This window comes from Schistocerca americana, chromosome 3 (assembly GCF_021461395.2).
Source record: "Schistocerca americana isolate TAMUIC-IGC-003095 chromosome 3, iqSchAmer2.1, whole genome shotgun sequence".
NCBI lineage: Eukaryota > Metazoa > Arthropoda > Insecta > Orthoptera > Acrididae > Schistocerca > Schistocerca americana.
The window spans coordinates 454,543,568-454,562,242 of NC_060121.1; the positions used below are offsets into that span (position 1 = coordinate 454,543,568).

An 18,675-nucleotide genomic window follows, 5' to 3' on the forward strand; every position below is an offset into this window, starting at 1 on the left:
ATAATTTTTCGCGTAAACTAATAACTATGTCGTTAACTGAGTGCTAGATGATAAACTGAGGCATACACAACAACAAAATGCCACTGTATTCCTTAAGTATAGAGTTGTAGCCTCGAAATGTGTTTAGAAAGAGGAAGAATAGAATATTTTGACTGCAGCGGCGTATTATTAACAAAAATTTCCTATCCTATAAGTTTCTGTCACGGACTGTCCCCGACTAAATGTCCGTCAATAAAGCACCGATGTAAGTTTGCCCTCTAGCGGCTATCGCAAACCATGCTAATCACTACAGAAAAACGAAAGTTTTTATCTAATTTCTAAATAGTTTATTTGTTACATAAACTGCAACAGAACATATCACTGACCGATTTCAAAACATACATTATGAATGGTTTATATGAAACAATGTGAAAATTATATATTATTTTTAATTTTGTTACATCGAGTAACCTCCGCTACAAACGTGCACGTGCAGTGGTTTGTGGACTAGACATGGACTGTAGATGAAACATATCCGCCTTGCTACATTAGGTCAGTTCATACTAGTTTAGAGAGAGCGCCGTTTCCAAGCATGTTAAATCATATCCTTCCATTACATTCATTTCATGTTTGTAGATGTTATGCGACAAAACTCTGTTTCCAGTGTTAGTTAGTAGCTCTTATTGTGTTGTTATACAAACTGAAGGTCTCAGCTCGTACGTCAGCCGTGTTCGGTACTGCAGTCTATGAAATAAAAAACTACTAGTAAATCGTGATTATCCACACTTGGAACCGGAATTTATACTCCAATACATGCAGTGAGAGTATTACAGCAACAGATTTTCTACACTCACGATTCAGTTTGAAAACCGACGATGTATGCCTATGCCTGCACGGCATTCCGGCCAAAAAAACCTGTAGACTTTCAATCATCAGTACCATACTGGCCTAATTGCGAGAGATACATTTGAACGAGTGGAGCTCAAATTCCCTTCCTGAGATTCCAGTAATTTTCGTGGTGTCCCTAAATCACTCAAGCTGAATACCGGAACGGTACCTGCTGCATTCTTGTTAGTAGAAGGTATTTCACCAACGATGTTACTATCTTTGCTAACAAGTCGATAAACCCTAAAATTTCTGTAGTGTTGTCTTAAACATGCAGCAGATCTGTGACTGAGCGGAAGTAAGCTTGTGTGCTTAGAGGGCGCACTTTAGTGACCCCAACTTAAAGGGTAACTTGTGTCCCACATTCTCCGGAGCAGTCGACTCTTTCAGCACAGGTCTGGTTGGCACTTCGCCAGCTGTAGAGGAGAGTATCTGCGCGGCAGAAAATTAAACTGCTGACATTAGCATTCCGATGGGGAACAAGATCTCCTACTGTGTGCATCGTACAAATTGCTCTCTCGGCCTTGAGACGTTGCCACCAAAAGATTGGGAGACTCGTCTTGAGACCCGCAGGGTGCGATACATGTGATTCAGACAGTGCTTACGACCAGCAGTAGAACTCTGGGGGCAATGGTTAAAGGGAGATTGTGCTTATGTTGCCCGCTCTTCGTTTCCTTCCCCAGATGCCTGAGCGCGGGGTGGAGCTATAACCCACTCCTCCTCACAGCTCTATGAAAGGGATAAAAAAATTGTAACAAAAGGTTTGTGGCAGTGTGTCTAACGTTGTTCTACTGGCGAGTAAAAATCTTTGCATAATTAACATTTTTGTGTATTGTGCAATCGCATTGTTTCCACAAAGCAAATCTCATCTCCATCCCAGGAGCGAGTAAGTGAGCAGTGTGTCGTGCGTCCTACACGTCTCCATCCCCCCATCCTCTGCTCCAGTTCCTATTTAAGATTACTCGCTACTGAAACTACAGGAAATTAACTTCAGTTAAGCTATAAATACAATATTATAAATAATTAAAGCCAGTTTATTAGAAATATTCAGATTACTCCTTTTTATTAATTTCCTTTATGATTATTGTTGAGACTTAAGTATGTACTATATACATATAAACAATAATAAAAATATTAACATTTATAAGCTGATGACTTTGTATTAATGACAAATTCGAAAGGCGAGCTACAAAAATCAATTCATTTTTTCAACTTAAATTGATATAATTATAATTTTAAACTGCCAATAAATAAAACAATGACATTCTTTAGGAAATAGCCAGAATGAAACAAAATTGTAGGTGATGATCATATTTTGGAAGAATTTCAGCATATTAATTACCTATGGAGGTATATTACTGTGGATGGAGATAATGATGGTGACACTGAATTACGGAGATATCAGAATAAATGTGGCATTGTAAGCTGAACATCAAAAAATTCACGAACAGTCACAAAAATTAAGTTTTGTAAAGTGATGGCTGTACCTGTTCTATTGCGTGGCAGTGACTCCTAACTTATGAAGAACAGAGATTCTAGCCACGTTCAGGCGGTTGAAATTTTTAGGGTCAGTCTAAGTTTGCTCTAGGCTGGACAGAGTTCCTTATGATAACATTGGACAAGAAATGAATATTTTTGCAGCAAATTACAAAATAGAACAACATAAAAAATTGGGAGAAACATGCAGAACGAATGACAGGATCAAGGATCCCAAAGATTATCTTACAATACAAACCAAACCGAAAGAGAGAAATAGGAGCGGCAGTTATAAGGTGGAGCTGAGGCCAAAAAGGTCGGTAGATCTAATCTGTGAAAGGCAGGAATAGTAGTAGTAGTAGCAGTAGTAGTAGAAGAAGAAGAAGAAAAAGAAGAAGAATAAATGCAAATTGCAACCATCCTGTGACAACATCTGTAAGTTCTTTGACTAAATCGGTGCGTTGTCAGTAAACGAACTTTTGCATGTACAGGCGGAGATAACGATTCTTTACAGTAGGCCTTCTCCTTCGAGGTAGTAAAGAAAAACAAAGTCGATAAACAGTCGTCTATTGACTTTTGCGGTTCTTATAAACATTTTTAGAAACAAAGCGGTCATGACACCTATCGTACCATAACTAATTAATTTATCGATCTCGTGTAAAACACCCCGAGAAATCTACGGAAAGTCGGCCGAAACAACGGATCCCACTTCTGTTATCATGACAAAACACTACTGTCACACACCACCTTCTCCTGCCACATTTGCGTAACATGAAGATTAATGTTCCGCGAAGAATGTCAACTGCCTCGAGAGTTTTTTGCCACGAAAAACAGTGTTACAGAAAAATATTCAGCTGCAGTTTGTTACAGTGCTCGTCCTGAACGGCGAATGAGAAGGTATGTGCCTTTCTCGCTATCGCAGCTCTAAGCACACTGACCTACTGCATAAGTCAAAGTAGCGTATGTTTCTTTTCATTCATCACTTCCCATGTTAAAGAAAACAGAGGTTGCTTCTAGGACAAGCTATGTGAAAATTTTAATAGTCTATTGAATACTTCAAATTAAAAACTTTGTTTGCTGTACGGTTTTTAACGATTCATTGGCATAAAGGGCTTACTTAGTAATCATTGTATTCTTGTCTTGGTTGCCAAACATTTTCTTTATTTTTATATGCCGCGCTATGGGTTACCTCGTCATCTGATTTTTTGCATTAATACACAGCATGTTATCACTCGTAAACATCCCATTTCAACATTAGAGCTCAAACTCTTACTTACTTAACATGCTAAACGTACATAGCATCAAAGATTCTAAAGAGGCTATATGAAAACAGTGGTGAATAAACCAGCACGAATAACCTATTTATTTCACCGCAGTTGATAATATACGGTCAGTAGTACGCTGGTAGCAGCTCAGTAATTTCGTAGCTGACTAACTCTTTGTCATTAACGTTGACGCGTCTTCTGCCTCTTGAGTATTTTATGGCCCAGTTTTCTTGCTACTTTGAAGTATATATAATTATGGAATCATATAGGGATGTAACCTTTATCTTATTTTTCTGTTCCTTCTTTAAGAATTTTAGCACACCTGCTTTCGAAAAACTGATTGGACCTTTGCATCTGGCCTATGAACTGTGTCTATGAACGGCGTTTTCTTCTAGTCCTTGGAAAGGCCGAAACTGACATGGTCACTGCGATAGATAGCCATCCCCTGTAACAAAAAAATAAGTACAATTCTCATCGACGGAATGTGAAAGATATCGTGGGACATCAGCACAGAGCCATTGATGAAAAGTAATGAAGGAACAGGTCGAAAGAAAAATGGTTAGCGTCGGTTTCTTCGTTGGGTTCGAATCCTGGTACCTCCTCAGATTTTCTCCTGATGTAGGGGGTCCGGTACGGGGTCCACTCAGCTCGTGTAAGGCCAAGTGACCAACTGCTATAATAAAGAAAGAGCTGCATCATCAGGATTCGTCTCGCGGCAATAAACGGCTGGCGGGATTGGCGACTTGCTGATCACAGGTCTCAGGATCGCAGGTCGCTCCTCGTACTGCCTTTAAGGCAGCTGGTGTGTATTTCACTTAAAAGATTACTCATTGCAAAGTGGATAGTTTCTTTATTTCTCTCTGTAGTTTCCCACTGAAAAAACTGAATCGTTACCAAGGTTGTATATTGTTGTTTGTAAGCTACGGAGACAGTACAAGGTTTTCCAGACGATTGATAATTAGTGCTGCACTGGGACCTGATCGCTTATTTACGGTTTTTAATCAGTAGTCGTCTTAATTGACAGGCTACCTCAGTAAGAACCAGATGTGACTAAATGTTACATCGCCTTTGATATCCGAAAACACCAGTTCTGTGAACACACGTAAAATGTTCACTGTTTGAGAAGTGTTCAAAAAATACGCTTTAATGAAAGTAACGTTTCCAAAATAATTTTATCCAGTTCCCATTTTTTTCTGTATGTTGATGTACAGGGGCACCGCCACAGGTTGCGTAGTGAGTGATTTACTTCGATCGTCGTCATTCTTTGGACGTGAGCTTCCTCATCTGTAACGTCTGATCAGAAATACCCAGACACCACTATATAATGTGTGATAGACCACTGGCAGTCAAGAGAGGCGGACCTCTCAATACAAGGAGGCGGGAAGAAGTTCTAACAGACAAATGGGACTGTAGGGAGAGCTCAGAGACTTCGAACGTGCACTTCTCATTGTATGTCACCTGAATAACAAATCCATTAGGGACGTTTCTACCTTTGTAAAGCGGCCCACATCGACTGTTGGTGATGTGACTGGGAAGTGGAAATGTGAAGAAACAACGAAATGTAACCAGACCGGGCAGACCTCATTTATCGACAGGCGAGGACCGTCGAGCGTTGCGGAGTGCGGTTGTAAAAAATCACGTGAAATCAGCCGGCGAAATCACTCTTGAGTTCCAGTGCTACCAGTAGGTCAGTCAACGGTGTGCGCAGGGATCTAAAGAGAATGACGTGCAGTGGTCAAGCAGCTACTTACTAACCACACATATCAGTAGCCAATGCTAAGCGGTGGTATGAAGTGTAACGCTGCTGGAGAGCGGATGACTGGAAACGAATGTTTTCGAATGATGAATCATGCTATATACCCTGTCGAAATTCAATGGAAGAGTTTAGGTTTGGCAAATGCCTTAAGAAAATTACTGTCATCATATGGGGTGCCAACTGTGAAGTATTATGGAGGTGGTGTTACAGTGTGGGAATGTTCTTCGTTATTTGAGTATGGTCCCATTCTTGTGCTTAATAAAACGATAAATGAAGCATGTGAACACATTTTACAGCAATGTGCACTGTGTACTATAGTAGAACAGATGAAGACAACTGTGTCACCATGCCAATGCACCCCGTCATAAATCAGCATCTGCGAGGTAGTGGTTTGTGGACAATAACATTCCCGAAATGGACTGGACTGCTCATAGTTCCAGTCTGAAGACATTGCAACAGGTTTCGGATTAGTCGAATTCAGATCCCAAGGTCCAACGAAACTATCTTAAAGATGATTTTACTGCTGTTCCTCCAGAGACATTCAGACACTTCATTGAGAGTGTACTCGGCAGAGTTCAAGCCATCATGAAGGCGGAAGATGGACATACCCACATGTTAATGACCACTAATGGGTCTCCGATACTTTTCATCAGTGTATCTGAAGCCTTATCGGACGATATTCGCGTCTGGAGACCTAAATCAGCTGAAATAAAAAAAGTAATATGCGGATTATGGCTGTCGCCGCGTCTCATCCAGGCTTTGCCTGCATTTGTTAAGTTCTCCTCATACATAAACTTGTGAATTTGTAATGAGATGTGAGGCAACCAGATGCATCAGTTTCTTGCAGAACCTCGCTTTGAGACAAATGATTAAACAAAATTAGAAGAGGCTGTGGAATGCCCGAGTGTTCTAAATGTTACCCAACAATTTAATGTACAGTATAAAGAACTCAAGCCGAGGTTGAGAACACCAAACAAAATTTTGAACTGATAAGCTATTCTAATAGTTAAACATTGTATAGTCGGTGAATAGTTCTCTCGCACAATTTTCTACTTTTCCATTTGACTCTTTTATGGCCAACGAAGCAGACAGAATAAAATGACGTGGCTTCGTGGAAAACAGACTGGTCGCTCTCTCCTTAGTGAATTTACTTGACTGAGTTTCGCTGAATATCTCCGTTGCTGAAATGGTCGCCATAAGTTACTTTACGGTTGGGACCGCACTTACCTGTGGTTGCACTGCTGGCAGGCGAAGCACTCGAGGTGGTAGACGTTGTTTCGCGCGCGCATCACCATCTCGAAGGCGGGGATCACCTTGGAGCACGCCGCACAGTGACCCGTGTTGCCGAAAAGCCTAGAAGCACACAGACAATCTTCTACACTAATTTTCAAATGGAGACTGGGGAATACAATAACACGAGATTAAGCTTAATAAAAACACAGTGTTCCACACAGTACTGAATTCTAATCTTCGGTGCTACAGCCGCTCTAGTGCTTGACTCGTACGTCATCATATTTATGTCTGAGCCATACTGTCATAGAAATAAACCGGAAATAGCTTCTGTCTTTCGACCAATTCTTATGGAGCATGGACTGCATGGGAATTCTTCGTAAAGGTACTGGTCAACCAGTTCTGATCACCCAAATATAAACAGCTGGAACCTCCACTGTTAGACTATTACTTATCATGTATTGGCTGAACAGAACTGGACTTCATGATAAGTCAGATTCCGAATTACTCTTCCTAGAGGGAGCTGTAAAAGGTGAAATGTGCAGAGGAAGGCAGAGATTGGAATACATCCAGCAAATAACTGATAACGTAGGCTGAGAGTGCTACTCTCAGATTAAAAGACTTGCACCGGAGGGAAAGATTTTGGTAAGGAGATATCCCGTGACGAAGGAGAGATTTAAAGTTTGGAAGGGTTTATGCGTAGCGTCTGTCTGAGGTCGGGCGTGGGAACCAGCCCCGTATACACCTACTCTGATGTTCGAAACAGCCTAAAATCCACATCCAGGATGGCCCTCGTCGTTAATCCGCCGGGCTGGCGTATCTCCTCGTGTCCCGAAAGTGGGCGCTTTAAGTCGCTCGGCTATCCGGAAGGGTCAACAACAGATCCTGATCAATGCTGCAGACACATCTTTGAGTGTCGCTGGTTTGACTGTACATGTTATTAAAGGAAAACTGCTGGCAATACATGACCCTAAGATGAACATGGACTTTCTATGTACTGTATGCAGGGTGTATCAAAAAGGATGGCGCAAACTTACGCGGCTGAAAGTACACGATAATAGAAGCACACATGTCAAGTAAACATGGGCTCTAAAACGCATATCTTAAGAGCTATGAGATATTCTTGATTTTCAATATTGTGAAACAAATCTCTTCTACTACAAGCTCTTTGGCTTCTATATTTTGGGAATTGTTGGTAAGGACGAAAACAAGAAAAAAAGTCCAGAAAACATTTGCTCTAAAATACATACCTTAAAAGTTATAAGCTTTTGTTCATTAGATGAGTTGTGTTCAAAGTACCGAAGATGAAAAGGTGCTCACAGCTGTTAAGGTAAGCATTTTAGAGCACATGTTCACTGGACTTTTTTTCTTGTTTTGGTCCATACTACCACTTCCCAAAATATGGAAAGCAAAAAGCTTGCAGTAGATGTGATTTGTTTCACAATATTGAAAATCACGAATGTCTTATAGCTCTTAAGGTATGCGTTTTAGAGCGCATGTTTACTGGGACGTTTGTGCTTCTATTATCGTGTACTTTCAGCCGTGTAAGTTTGCGCCATCCTTTTTGATATATCCTGTATGTATCAGATACTTTGTACGAGGTTAGCTACATTGTACGTTAAGGCGGAAGGCTTCGAATTCAATAATGTTAACGTGAAATGAGGAGCATTTAATTGCAGTCTGAATCAATTTCTTCCTTTTTTTCTTAACTACCCATTAGCGCTAATTACTGATTTTAAATAACAGCCTGGTAGAAATGATGTCATTTTCTGGAGAATTTAATTTCCAGATCGGTGATAAATATAATGCTGCTGAGTTCGTAAATGCTTCCTACAGTCAGCATCTCATTATGCATAACACATAAGATTCGAAGAATCAATTTCCACTGAAATAGAACTGATCGAAAAACACAGAAAACCTGTTATTATTGCCTTCCATGAACTTCATCCATTTTTTTTTCTTTAATGTGAGCAGATGTACAATACATATACAGTCTGTGACAAAAATACTCGATCACTCAAAAGATATGGCCGAATGTCAGTGAAATGTCGTGTGGCTACATCCTCCCGTCGGGTTGTCCGGTCGAATGGTGCACGTCTTTTTAGGTGACGCCACTTTGGTGACTTGCGTGTCGATGAGGATGATACGATGATGAAGACAACACAATACCCAGTCCCCGAGTGGGGAATACCTTCGACCCAGCCGGGAATCGAACCCAGGCTCCTTTGCATGGCATTCTGTTGCGCTGACCAATCAGATAGCGAGGCGAACAGTGTAAGTTCGTAAACATACATATTACCGTAGTGCAAGAAAATGATTAGCATCGCAATTATCTGTGAAAAGTAGAAAACCACTAGATTGCATTAGTATTATGACCAGGCCTGGTAGGTTATACAAAGGGCGTGAACGGCGTCAGACGTTGAGTGATCGCTGTTAGATACAGAGAGATGCAGCGTAATCGCTTGAGAAAGCGCTATCATCACCTGAAAGATTTTGAAAAGCGCCTCATTGTGGGCCTCTGTTGGGCCGGATGGTCGAATCGTGAAATATTCAGATTTATGGCACATTCGAATGTGACAGTAGCCCTATGTTGGACTGCATGAGAATGTCAGGTAGGCATACTCTTCGTAAAGGTACCGGTCAACCACTTCCGACCACGACAAGGGAAGCTCGCTGTATTGTGTATCAAGGACATCGTAACCTCTTTAGATCTGTGCCTAATATTTGAGCACATGTAACTGACTTCCTGCAACATTCTTATGTCGTCCCACAGTATTGGTTGGAGACTAGCAGCAGTTGAATGAGGGAATTACCGTCCAACGCATAGGCTGAAGTAACACAACACAAACGGCTGCCTTTAGACTGGTGCTGTGACCGGGAATGAGGGGCTGCTGATGAATGGCATCATATTACATTCTTACAATGTTTTTGAGAGACAAAGCGGTGTTGCTCGTAGCGTCATTGTGTGGGGAGCCGTCGGGAATAGCTTCAAATCACGTCTGGAAGTGGTTGAGTGAACAGTGATGGCTCGGGCGTCCTGCGACCTCTTGAGTTAACCCTCGTGCCACAGTATCGTGGTGCCATATTTCAGCAGGGCAATACTCGTCCACATATGGCACGTGTCTTCAAAGAGACACGTGATGTTAGGCAGTTCTCGAATATGTCCCCAACAAAACATGTGAGACACCAGTTCGGACTTCAACCTCGTCCTAGTTCCGGAATACAGGATATCAGGGACCAGTTACTATAGCTGTGGGCCAGCTTGCCTCAGGAGAGGATACAACGTACTTTCTCAACCGCATGAGTGCATGGTCCAGGTCAGAGCGAGTGTAATGTCGCGCTGATAGGTGGCCACATAATAATAACGCCAACACTATCATATACTCCTTCAATCCGTCAAGTTTCATTTCATTTCCTTCTCCCCCACTTTACATTTCACTTTTTTTATCAGGCAGTGTATACTACGCAAGCCACCATACGGTGCATGGCGTGTGTACGTTATAATCAAAAATGATTTCAAACAAAATTTGAATGTTTGAAATGACAATATGAATAACAGTAGAGTTAATAATTACGAGCATTAACATAAAAGTATCTACTACTATTGTTGTTGATCATAATAATAAAAATAAAAAAGACTGTAGTAACAGATACGAATTTTATTTACGGATGTGCAGAGGTAAGGAATATATTATGACTTAGCGAGTTCTTGGGGACACAAATTTAGACTGCATCGTCTACAGGCTTTGGAAAATGAGGAAATGGGAAATGGGAAATGAGGCAGGGATGAGTACAGGATGAAGGGAGGCATTATTGTTGTTCTAGTAGATGGGAAATGAGTAAGGGATGAGTACAGGATGAAGGGAGGCATTATTGTTGTTCTGTAAGATAAGCTACTATCCGTCCTTTGAAATTGAATATATTATACAGTTTTCTTATGTTGTGTGGGAGATCGTTTCGGAGTCGTGTTTGGTGCTGAAAATGACTTAGAAAAGGCGGCTGATTGAGCTGGACGGAAAGGATTTTGTTCTGATGGGAACGAATGTATCTTTTTTCACGCATTACGGGTCCAGGAGAGATACGATGGACAGTGTATGTTGATAAGGGTTTGAAGTTGACAGAGTGGAATTCTCTGAGATTGTCCGCATGTAATCAGGGTGCCAGTACGTGTGCATAAGATGGTCGGATATGATTGGTGAGTTATACGCCACATATACAATGGCGTGCAAAACTTAAGAACGAAAGTACGTTTCACATGATGTTTCACTGTCAGGAAACTTAGCTCGATGAAACTTGGTCCAGACCTAGTGCTACAGTATAGTGCAGATGTAACTGAGTGAAATATGCAATGAGACGAACAGGAAAGACACTTTCATTCAGAGACAGAACGCTGAAGTCATCAGGATTCGTGATGGTCCTCTGGACATTGCAAAAAGCGGGACATTGTTCTTAACAGGGTGAGCAATGCATTCTGTGGAACGGTCAACGATGCTGTCCACAACGTTCGTACGGAGTTCTATTTGTAGGACGTTCCTCCACTACCGCGGTTGACATCTCCAGGATGATCTTTCGTTCATGATGGAAGTGTTGCAATACATCTTCCCACCGTATCTCACAAGTGCTCGAAGTCGGAAAAACGGGCAGATCAGTCCATTCGCCGAAGATCGTCTCGTTACGAGAGCTCTCTCGCCTGCGTTGTTCGATGCAGTCGTGCATTGTTATCCGTAAACCAATCAAAAGATACAAATTGGGAAGAAGTACGGTATCTCTATAACATTCACCAGTGAGGAAACACTGTTCAAAGATTTGGAGGTCATTACGCCATACGTCTTTATTCCTCTCTACGCCATAACAGTCGGACCTCCAAAACGATCTTGTTCATAATTTTCCTGGGTCCCTTAAGTGTTCCCACATCTCACCATTCCAAGGTACATCCCAACTCACGGCTAAAACTGAATCTGCTCTCAACTGACAAGAGCACTCAACACCGCTCCTCGTTCCGACACTCCGTACTGGTCGTCGGGCAAAGAGATCACCCCCATGCAGTCACTGTGTTACTATGAACGGTGAGACACGTGCCTTGCAATCCTTTCAAGTGTGGTTGCAATTGTAGCCATTATTTACCGTGGGTCCCATCCTGCCTGTTGCACAATGTAGCGATCACCTGCTGGAGTAGGTGACCGTAGTGGACCACGTCCTCTCTTTCGGGCAGAAGTGCCGCTTCCAATGGACGTAAACAAGTGCTGTGAGCAATACCAAACCCCTGGGCTACACTCGTCAAACTTTGTCCTTCTTCCAGTTTCCAGATAATTCTTCACTCCTGTGAAGTCATCCAAATGTTATCTCCGGCCCGGGGGGTGGGGGGCAGTCCCATTTGGCCCTATAGTTATATTGAAATTGTGCCAAGTCCAACTTTCTGAGCACGAGTTCCGCACTATCATTTATTCCTGTCTACTAATTAATATTTATATTACTTCATCTGCCTCGCCCTCAAGTTTTGCAGAACAGCAGACTCTGAGATGACGAAATTCATGGGATGGCGGTGTACATATGTACAGATGGCAGCAGTATTGCGTACAAAAGGTACCAAAGGGCAATGCATTGGCGAACCTGCCATTTATACTGAGGTGAATCATGTGAAAAAGTTTCCGACTTGATTATAGCCGTGCGGTGGAAATTAGCAGACTTTGAACGCGGGATAGTAGTTGGAACTAGTCGTATGAAACATTCCATTTCGGAAATTATTAGAGAATGCAATATTTTGAGATCCACAGTGTCAAGAGTGTACAGAGAATACAAAATTTCAGGCATTACCTCCCCAACAGTCTTCACTTAATGATAGAGAGCAGCTGCTTTCGTGTAGAGTTTTCATTTGAAACAGACAAAGAACATTGCGCGAGATAACCACAGAAATCAATGCGGGACGTACGACGAATGTTTCCGTTAGGACAGTGCGGAAAAATTTGGCATTAATGTGCTATGGAAGCAGACGACCGACTCGATTGCCTAACAGCCGACATCGCCTGCAGCGCCTCTCCTGGACTCATGACCGTATCGGTTGGATCCTAGACAACTGGAAAACCGTGGCCTGGGCAGATGAGTCTCTCTTTCAGTTGGTAAGAGCTGATGCTAGGGTTCGAGTGTGGCGCAGGTTCCACGAAGCCATGTGCCCAGTTTGTCAACAAGTCAGTGTAATGTGAGACCTTCTCGAGCCGATATCCAGCCATTCATGGAATTCATGTTGCCAAACATGTCACCATGCCACAATCGTCCACGACTGATTTGAAGAAAATTCTGGACAGTTCGGGCGAATGGATTTGGCCAACCAGGTCCCCCGACATGAATCCCACTGAACATCTATGGGCCATAATCGAGGGATCAGTTTCCGCACAAAATCCTCCACCGGCAACTCTTTCGCAATTATGGACGGCTCTAGAGGCTGTATGTGTCAATATTTATTTTTCCAAGGACATGTTGAGTCCGTGACGCGTCAAGTTACTGCACTACACCGGGCAAAAGGAGGTATTCCATGACTTTTCTCACCACATTGTAGTTACGCTGAACTTACACCAAGTGACATTCAACATTGTGAGCACTACTGCGAGACCCCTGGAAACGTGCCACCACCACTATCATTCATTTTCCTCTAGTAACTAATGATTTATATTAATCTGCTTCGTCTTTAAGTTGTACAGAGCAGTGTGTATCGTAGCAGACGTTCATCACTATTTGATCTTCCCTAATAAGGATCGTGCAGGATAAAATCACTTCAATTAACTACTGGAAACACAAGTATTGGTAGTTTTTTTTAGGCTTGAAGAGAAGAGGCTTTTTGTTTTCATAGCGCGTGGACGAATGTTCGTGCCTCCTTGCCCATGGTAGCGGTAGATCCCGCGAATGACGTCGTTCACCACATCATTGTTAAAGTACTGCGAAATACACGTGTGTGGCTGTGTCCGACAGCAGTGCTGACGCAGGATTAGGCAGAGGAGCGCCACCGGTAGGTACACAGTGTCATATCCCGATACGGCCGCCACTTGGCAGACCGGCCGCGGCGCGGAAAATGCGGGGATCGGGTCGCGATTATTGGGCGCGCAGTGGGAGGGGTCCGGTGGCCATCAATCGGCACTCGGCGCACAAAGGCCTAAACGGCGCATTATCCACGGCTCGAGGGGGCGCCGGGGGGCGGGGCGCGCGCGTCAGCCGTCACCGTGGCCGGCGGCCGGCGCGCGGGGCTTATTGACGCGCGGAGCGACGCGGCGGGGGCGCGCTGCGGCTCGACGCCACGCCAAGCCGGATGCAGATTGATGGAGATGGTTGGCCGCGGCAGGCGGTGCTCGGCGCGCATTGTCCGCCGGCGGCGGACCGGCCGCTGCCGCTGACGCCGACTCTGACGCTGACGGCCGCTGATGGCGCCCTCGGCAGCGCGCTGTCACACAGCGGGGCTCCGGGTCGCCGGGCTGCCCTCTGGTGGTAGCCCTCAAATCACTACTGCCTCTGCTCGGCCGTTTCTGATTGTATTCTTTGATTACGTGTCCAAGAAACGAGTCTGGCCTAGATGTTTACAACAAAACCGTTCATTAGGAAACGTTTTCCGTTATCATTTATCTTATACGAGTTTTAAGTCACTGGCGAGGGGCAAAGATCTCTACGAACGGGTTTCGTCTGTTAGGGATGGCACAGTCTTTGGCTGCATATCTCAATAACATCCGTACGTTAGATTTTGCAGGCGGTAGCTGATCGACCAATTCTGTGTCAGGGTGGTTCAGATTTGAGCAAGCGTGGCCATGGAGACTGTGAGACAAAGGTGTGTTTACGGATTGCAGGCCTATATGCATCTAGTGGACGCTACTTACAAGTACTTGAGGTGAAGACGTTGAATGCTCGTGTGCTTTGAAGTAATATTCTACTTTTCAGTTTTACTGATGCGATTCTTTCTGATCATGGTTAACTCTGTTGCTGAGCCCGAAAGATGTGTTTCATTAACACACCTGCAAATATAGGTCATGGCTCTCGTTACTGTCCCATTTCTGTAGTACTAGCTGAGAAGCTGGTGTTCCTCAGGTACTTACAAATTCCAATCTCCTGTTAGTCGATCTCCTCCACCATCTTCTCTCTGTCCGTTTCTTCCTCCCTTCTCTCTGTCAATCTACTCATCCCCCTCCTGTCCATCTGCTCCTTCTCCCTTTCGCATCTCATTCTGCCCCCTTCCGCGCGACCGCTACGGTCGCAGGTTCGAATCCTGCCTCGGGCATGGATGGGTGTGATGTCCTTAGGTTAGTTAGGTTTAAGTAGTTCTAAGTTCTAGGGGACTGATGACCGTAGATGTTAAGTCCCATAGTGCTCAGAGCCATTTGAACTGATGACCTTAGAAGTTAAGTCCCATAGTGCTCAGAGCCATTTGAACCATTTTTTTCTGCCCCCTTCTAATTCCATCTCCTCAGTTTTCTCTTCCCCCTGTTCTTCCCTCTCTCTCCGCCCATATCCTCCTCCCCTTTACTTTTTCTGTTCATCCCCTCCTCTCACCTCCCTCTATCTCCTCCTCTTCCCTTGCTCTGTCCATTTACACCTTCCCCTCTATCCATCTCCTCCTCCCTCATCTCTCTGCCTGTCTCGTCCTCCCCCTGTTTCTGTCCATCTCCTGCTCTTTCCTTTCTGTGCCAATCTCCTTCTCTTCTCTCCTCTCTCTGTGTCCATTTCGCCCTCCCTTATCGCTGTCCATCACCTCCTCCTCCTCTCTGTGCCTGTCTCTTCCTTCCCCTTCCTCTCTGTACATCCTAGTCTCGTCCTCCCTACTGTCTCCACGTTATCACACTCATCCATATGGGAGGCTGGTGATCCTTACTCCCACAGTGTTTATTTCCAGATTTTGTGACTAACATGTGTACTAAATTTGATCGAAATCGTTCCGGAGGTTTAGGGTAAGCTTTTTACTCATAGGTTTGGTCGCATACTCGCACTTCAAATGTATTTCACACATATTTAACATGTTTCGTGAATATTTGTACGCATATTTCACGCATATGTCTAGCGAGTATCGCCCTGCAGTTTCAGTAGTAAAGAAATAATAAATTAGAACGTCATGCACGATGCTGCAGTTTCTCATGCATCTCACTTTGTATGACCTCAGAACTGTCTATCGTAAAATGATGTACTTTTCTAGGTACATTTAGTGGTATATCTGGATGCTGGTTGCGAAATGTGAATAGAGTTAGTAGCAAAAGAGTGATACATCAAAATATCATGCATTATGTGGCAATTTGGTGTCCTATCTCTGAACGATGTGTCGTACAATGATACATTTTGTAGGTGGGCCAGCGGCAAATGTAGATACTGCCTGCGAAAAGTGTTGCGATCAGAATTAGTGACAACAAAGTAATAAGTTTGAACGTCTTACGTAATTCGGTAGTTTCTCGCGAATTCAGTGTTTATGATGTCGCATCTTCTAATCTAAGTGTCATACAGTGACGTAATTTTTCGGTACAATCAGTGATATACGTGAATAATGTGTGCAATATATGTCGCGAATACATTTAGTAGTAAAGAAGTAACAAATTGAAACATCGTACTTCATGTTGTAGTTATACTACATGAACAGCAAAAATGTAGTAAGAGACAACTTTCATTATTTTGTGGGAGTCGTCAGCGAGAAAATGTTTCGCGAAGGTTTGAAATCATGTGTGAAGTTTGTTGTAAGTCTCTAACTGCTGTCTCTCAAATGCTGGGTAATTGAACTATACGTATTCATGTCGTGGGCTACACTGCTTTTTGCATCCCGACCCCTTTGATAGGTGGGTGGTCCTTATCCCCACAGTGATTCTTTCCAGACAGTAAATGATATGTTTAACAAGTCTGGTTGAAATCGCTTCTGCAGTTTAGGAGGAGATGTGGACATACAGAGATACTTGTACATATATACTTACATCCATTTCTACAATTTGTATGGATTACTAAGGGGATTATGAATTATATGGTGTTCCATTTGTTGTGATTTTGATGGTCTATGTCGTATCCACTTGGCCCCATGGATGGTTTCTGTAGTTACATTTTAGAGCTATCGTATTGTTTTCTTGAATAAGAATCATACATTATTTATATATGTCTTTAGTTATTTCTCGTCCCGAAAGCACTCATAATTTTCCACGCTTTATTGGTCAGCTCCCATGTTCCCTTTTACGTTCTATATAATGTCATAACTGACATGAGGACACTTAAATGAACACGTTCTGTCTTAAGTGATATCGTTGATTATGCCAACTGCTATCGGCAGATTCTACAGTTGTTCCTTTGGTTACAAATTACAACAAAAATAATGTACATCTGAGGTGTTCAGAACTTCGAGACACGTGCCCATCTTAAATATGTTGAGAGACTAAATGATTAATGCTTCTTGTTAGCACGTCTTCGCTTATACAACGTGGAATCTTTATCTACTGTGCGCAGGCTCACTGTAAGTGAAGATGCTATATATTTCCGCGTAGTTTTAGTAAGCGCTGAATACTTTGGATGTTACTTTGTATTGCTTAAACATTTTCAGTATCCTCTATATATTACACATTCTCGACGTACTGTCGGTTGGAATACTGGCCAATACACTGTAGAAATAACAAATGTTTTAGTCTTTAATCGAAATTTTTTATTTTGCCTTTTGGTTAGCGGTTTCCGTACACAGTACCATCCTTAGGTGACGCAATGATCAAAGAACTGCAGTTCATAGAACAAAAGTGCAAGAAAATTAACAAAATGTTTTTCTCTATAACAGCTTATGTATGGTATAAAATGTAACTTTAAAATGTATAGGAAGTTCCGTACCCCTGGCACGCAGTTATCAAGCTCGCTTCCCAAGTAAGGGTGTCAAATGCTAAAAGCAAAGGTCAATTTTGAGCTTTAAATAGATGTAAAATGCAACGGGTAGTCATTAAAGTGCTCTGCTGGTACAGCGTTTCATTTTTTACCACTTCAAAAACATATTCTATGCCATTTGACTCTTTAAATGGCAAAAAAGAAAAAAAAAATGAAACTGTAAACAGGGTCCCTTCTTATCGCTATTAGCCGCAATTTGTATCTGTTGAAAGCTCAAAATTGACCATTACTTCTAGTATTTGACACATCTACTTAGGGAGCAAGTGTGACAACTGCGTGCGAGGATTAAGGGGCTACCTAGACATTTTAAGGTTACGCAATATATGATGCCTATACAGAAAGTTGATTAAGTTTTCTCCAGCAGCAACGAATGACAGGGATAACGTGGTCATATTTTTGCCTGTGTGTTTGTCCGTTCAGTCGTCATTAAGCTGTGCCAGCCTGAAGTTCTTGTCGTTTCCAGTTATTTCACAAGCACTGTTTTAAATGTGTGTCACAACTGAAAATCATGCGTTCATGCGAATCAGGAATGACCGCGGTCATTAATGAGGTTTTTGTTAGCAAAACCTATAAACCGACTGAAATTTACCGTCAACTGTGTGAAGTGTACGGAAAGTACGTAATCACTGAAGGTGGAGTGCGTCAGCTCTGTACTACGTCTATCACGATGGCTCCCCAGAGCTTTCGGTGTGTCTTGGTGTTGTTCATATCACAGCGATTGCTCATCAACCCCCGACAAGAATGTTCGGAGACGGGTCCATGACATGCACATCTCGCTCGGTAGCGTTCTACATTTGTTAAATGGGATTGAAGTAGTTGACTTAGGACGAATAGTGTTTCCCGCAAACAATTTTAACAATGATTTTATCCATACTGGATGAGAGGTCGTGGTTGTGAATGTCAATGTTAAAAAATATATCGGCTCAACCACTTGTTTATAGTGTAAAATACTAAGATTGACGCGTTTCGGAAGTCAAGCTTCCATCATCAGAATAATAAAGTAAAAGAACCTGTTATAACTCGCTAAAATGGCCTGCAACAAGGGAAGTAGCCACCATGTTTTAATTTTATTATCAATTTTATTGTGCCTGGTGCATGTTCCAATTTAGCGAGTTTTAACAGGTTCTTTTACTTTAATATTCTGATGATGGAAGCTTCACTTCCGAAACGCATCAATCTTAGTGTTTTACACTATAAACAAGTGGTTGAGCCGATATATTT

The 18,675-nt window shown here is 42.6% G+C and overlaps 1 protein-coding gene across 1 annotated transcript in view; it reads right to left on the reverse strand.

Moving 5' to 3' along the window:
• LOC124606148 (LIM domain only protein 3-like) overlaps positions 1–18,675 on the reverse strand; it is a 1,120,741-nt gene that overhangs the window by 282,763 nt on the left and 819,303 nt on the right. Inside the window, exon 5 of the mRNA XM_047138113.1 lies at positions 6,589–6,714. Within this exon, the coding sequence (XP_046994069.1) occupies positions 6,589–6,714 (126 nt within the window). The remainder of the gene's footprint in view (positions 1–6,588; positions 6,715–18,675) is intronic.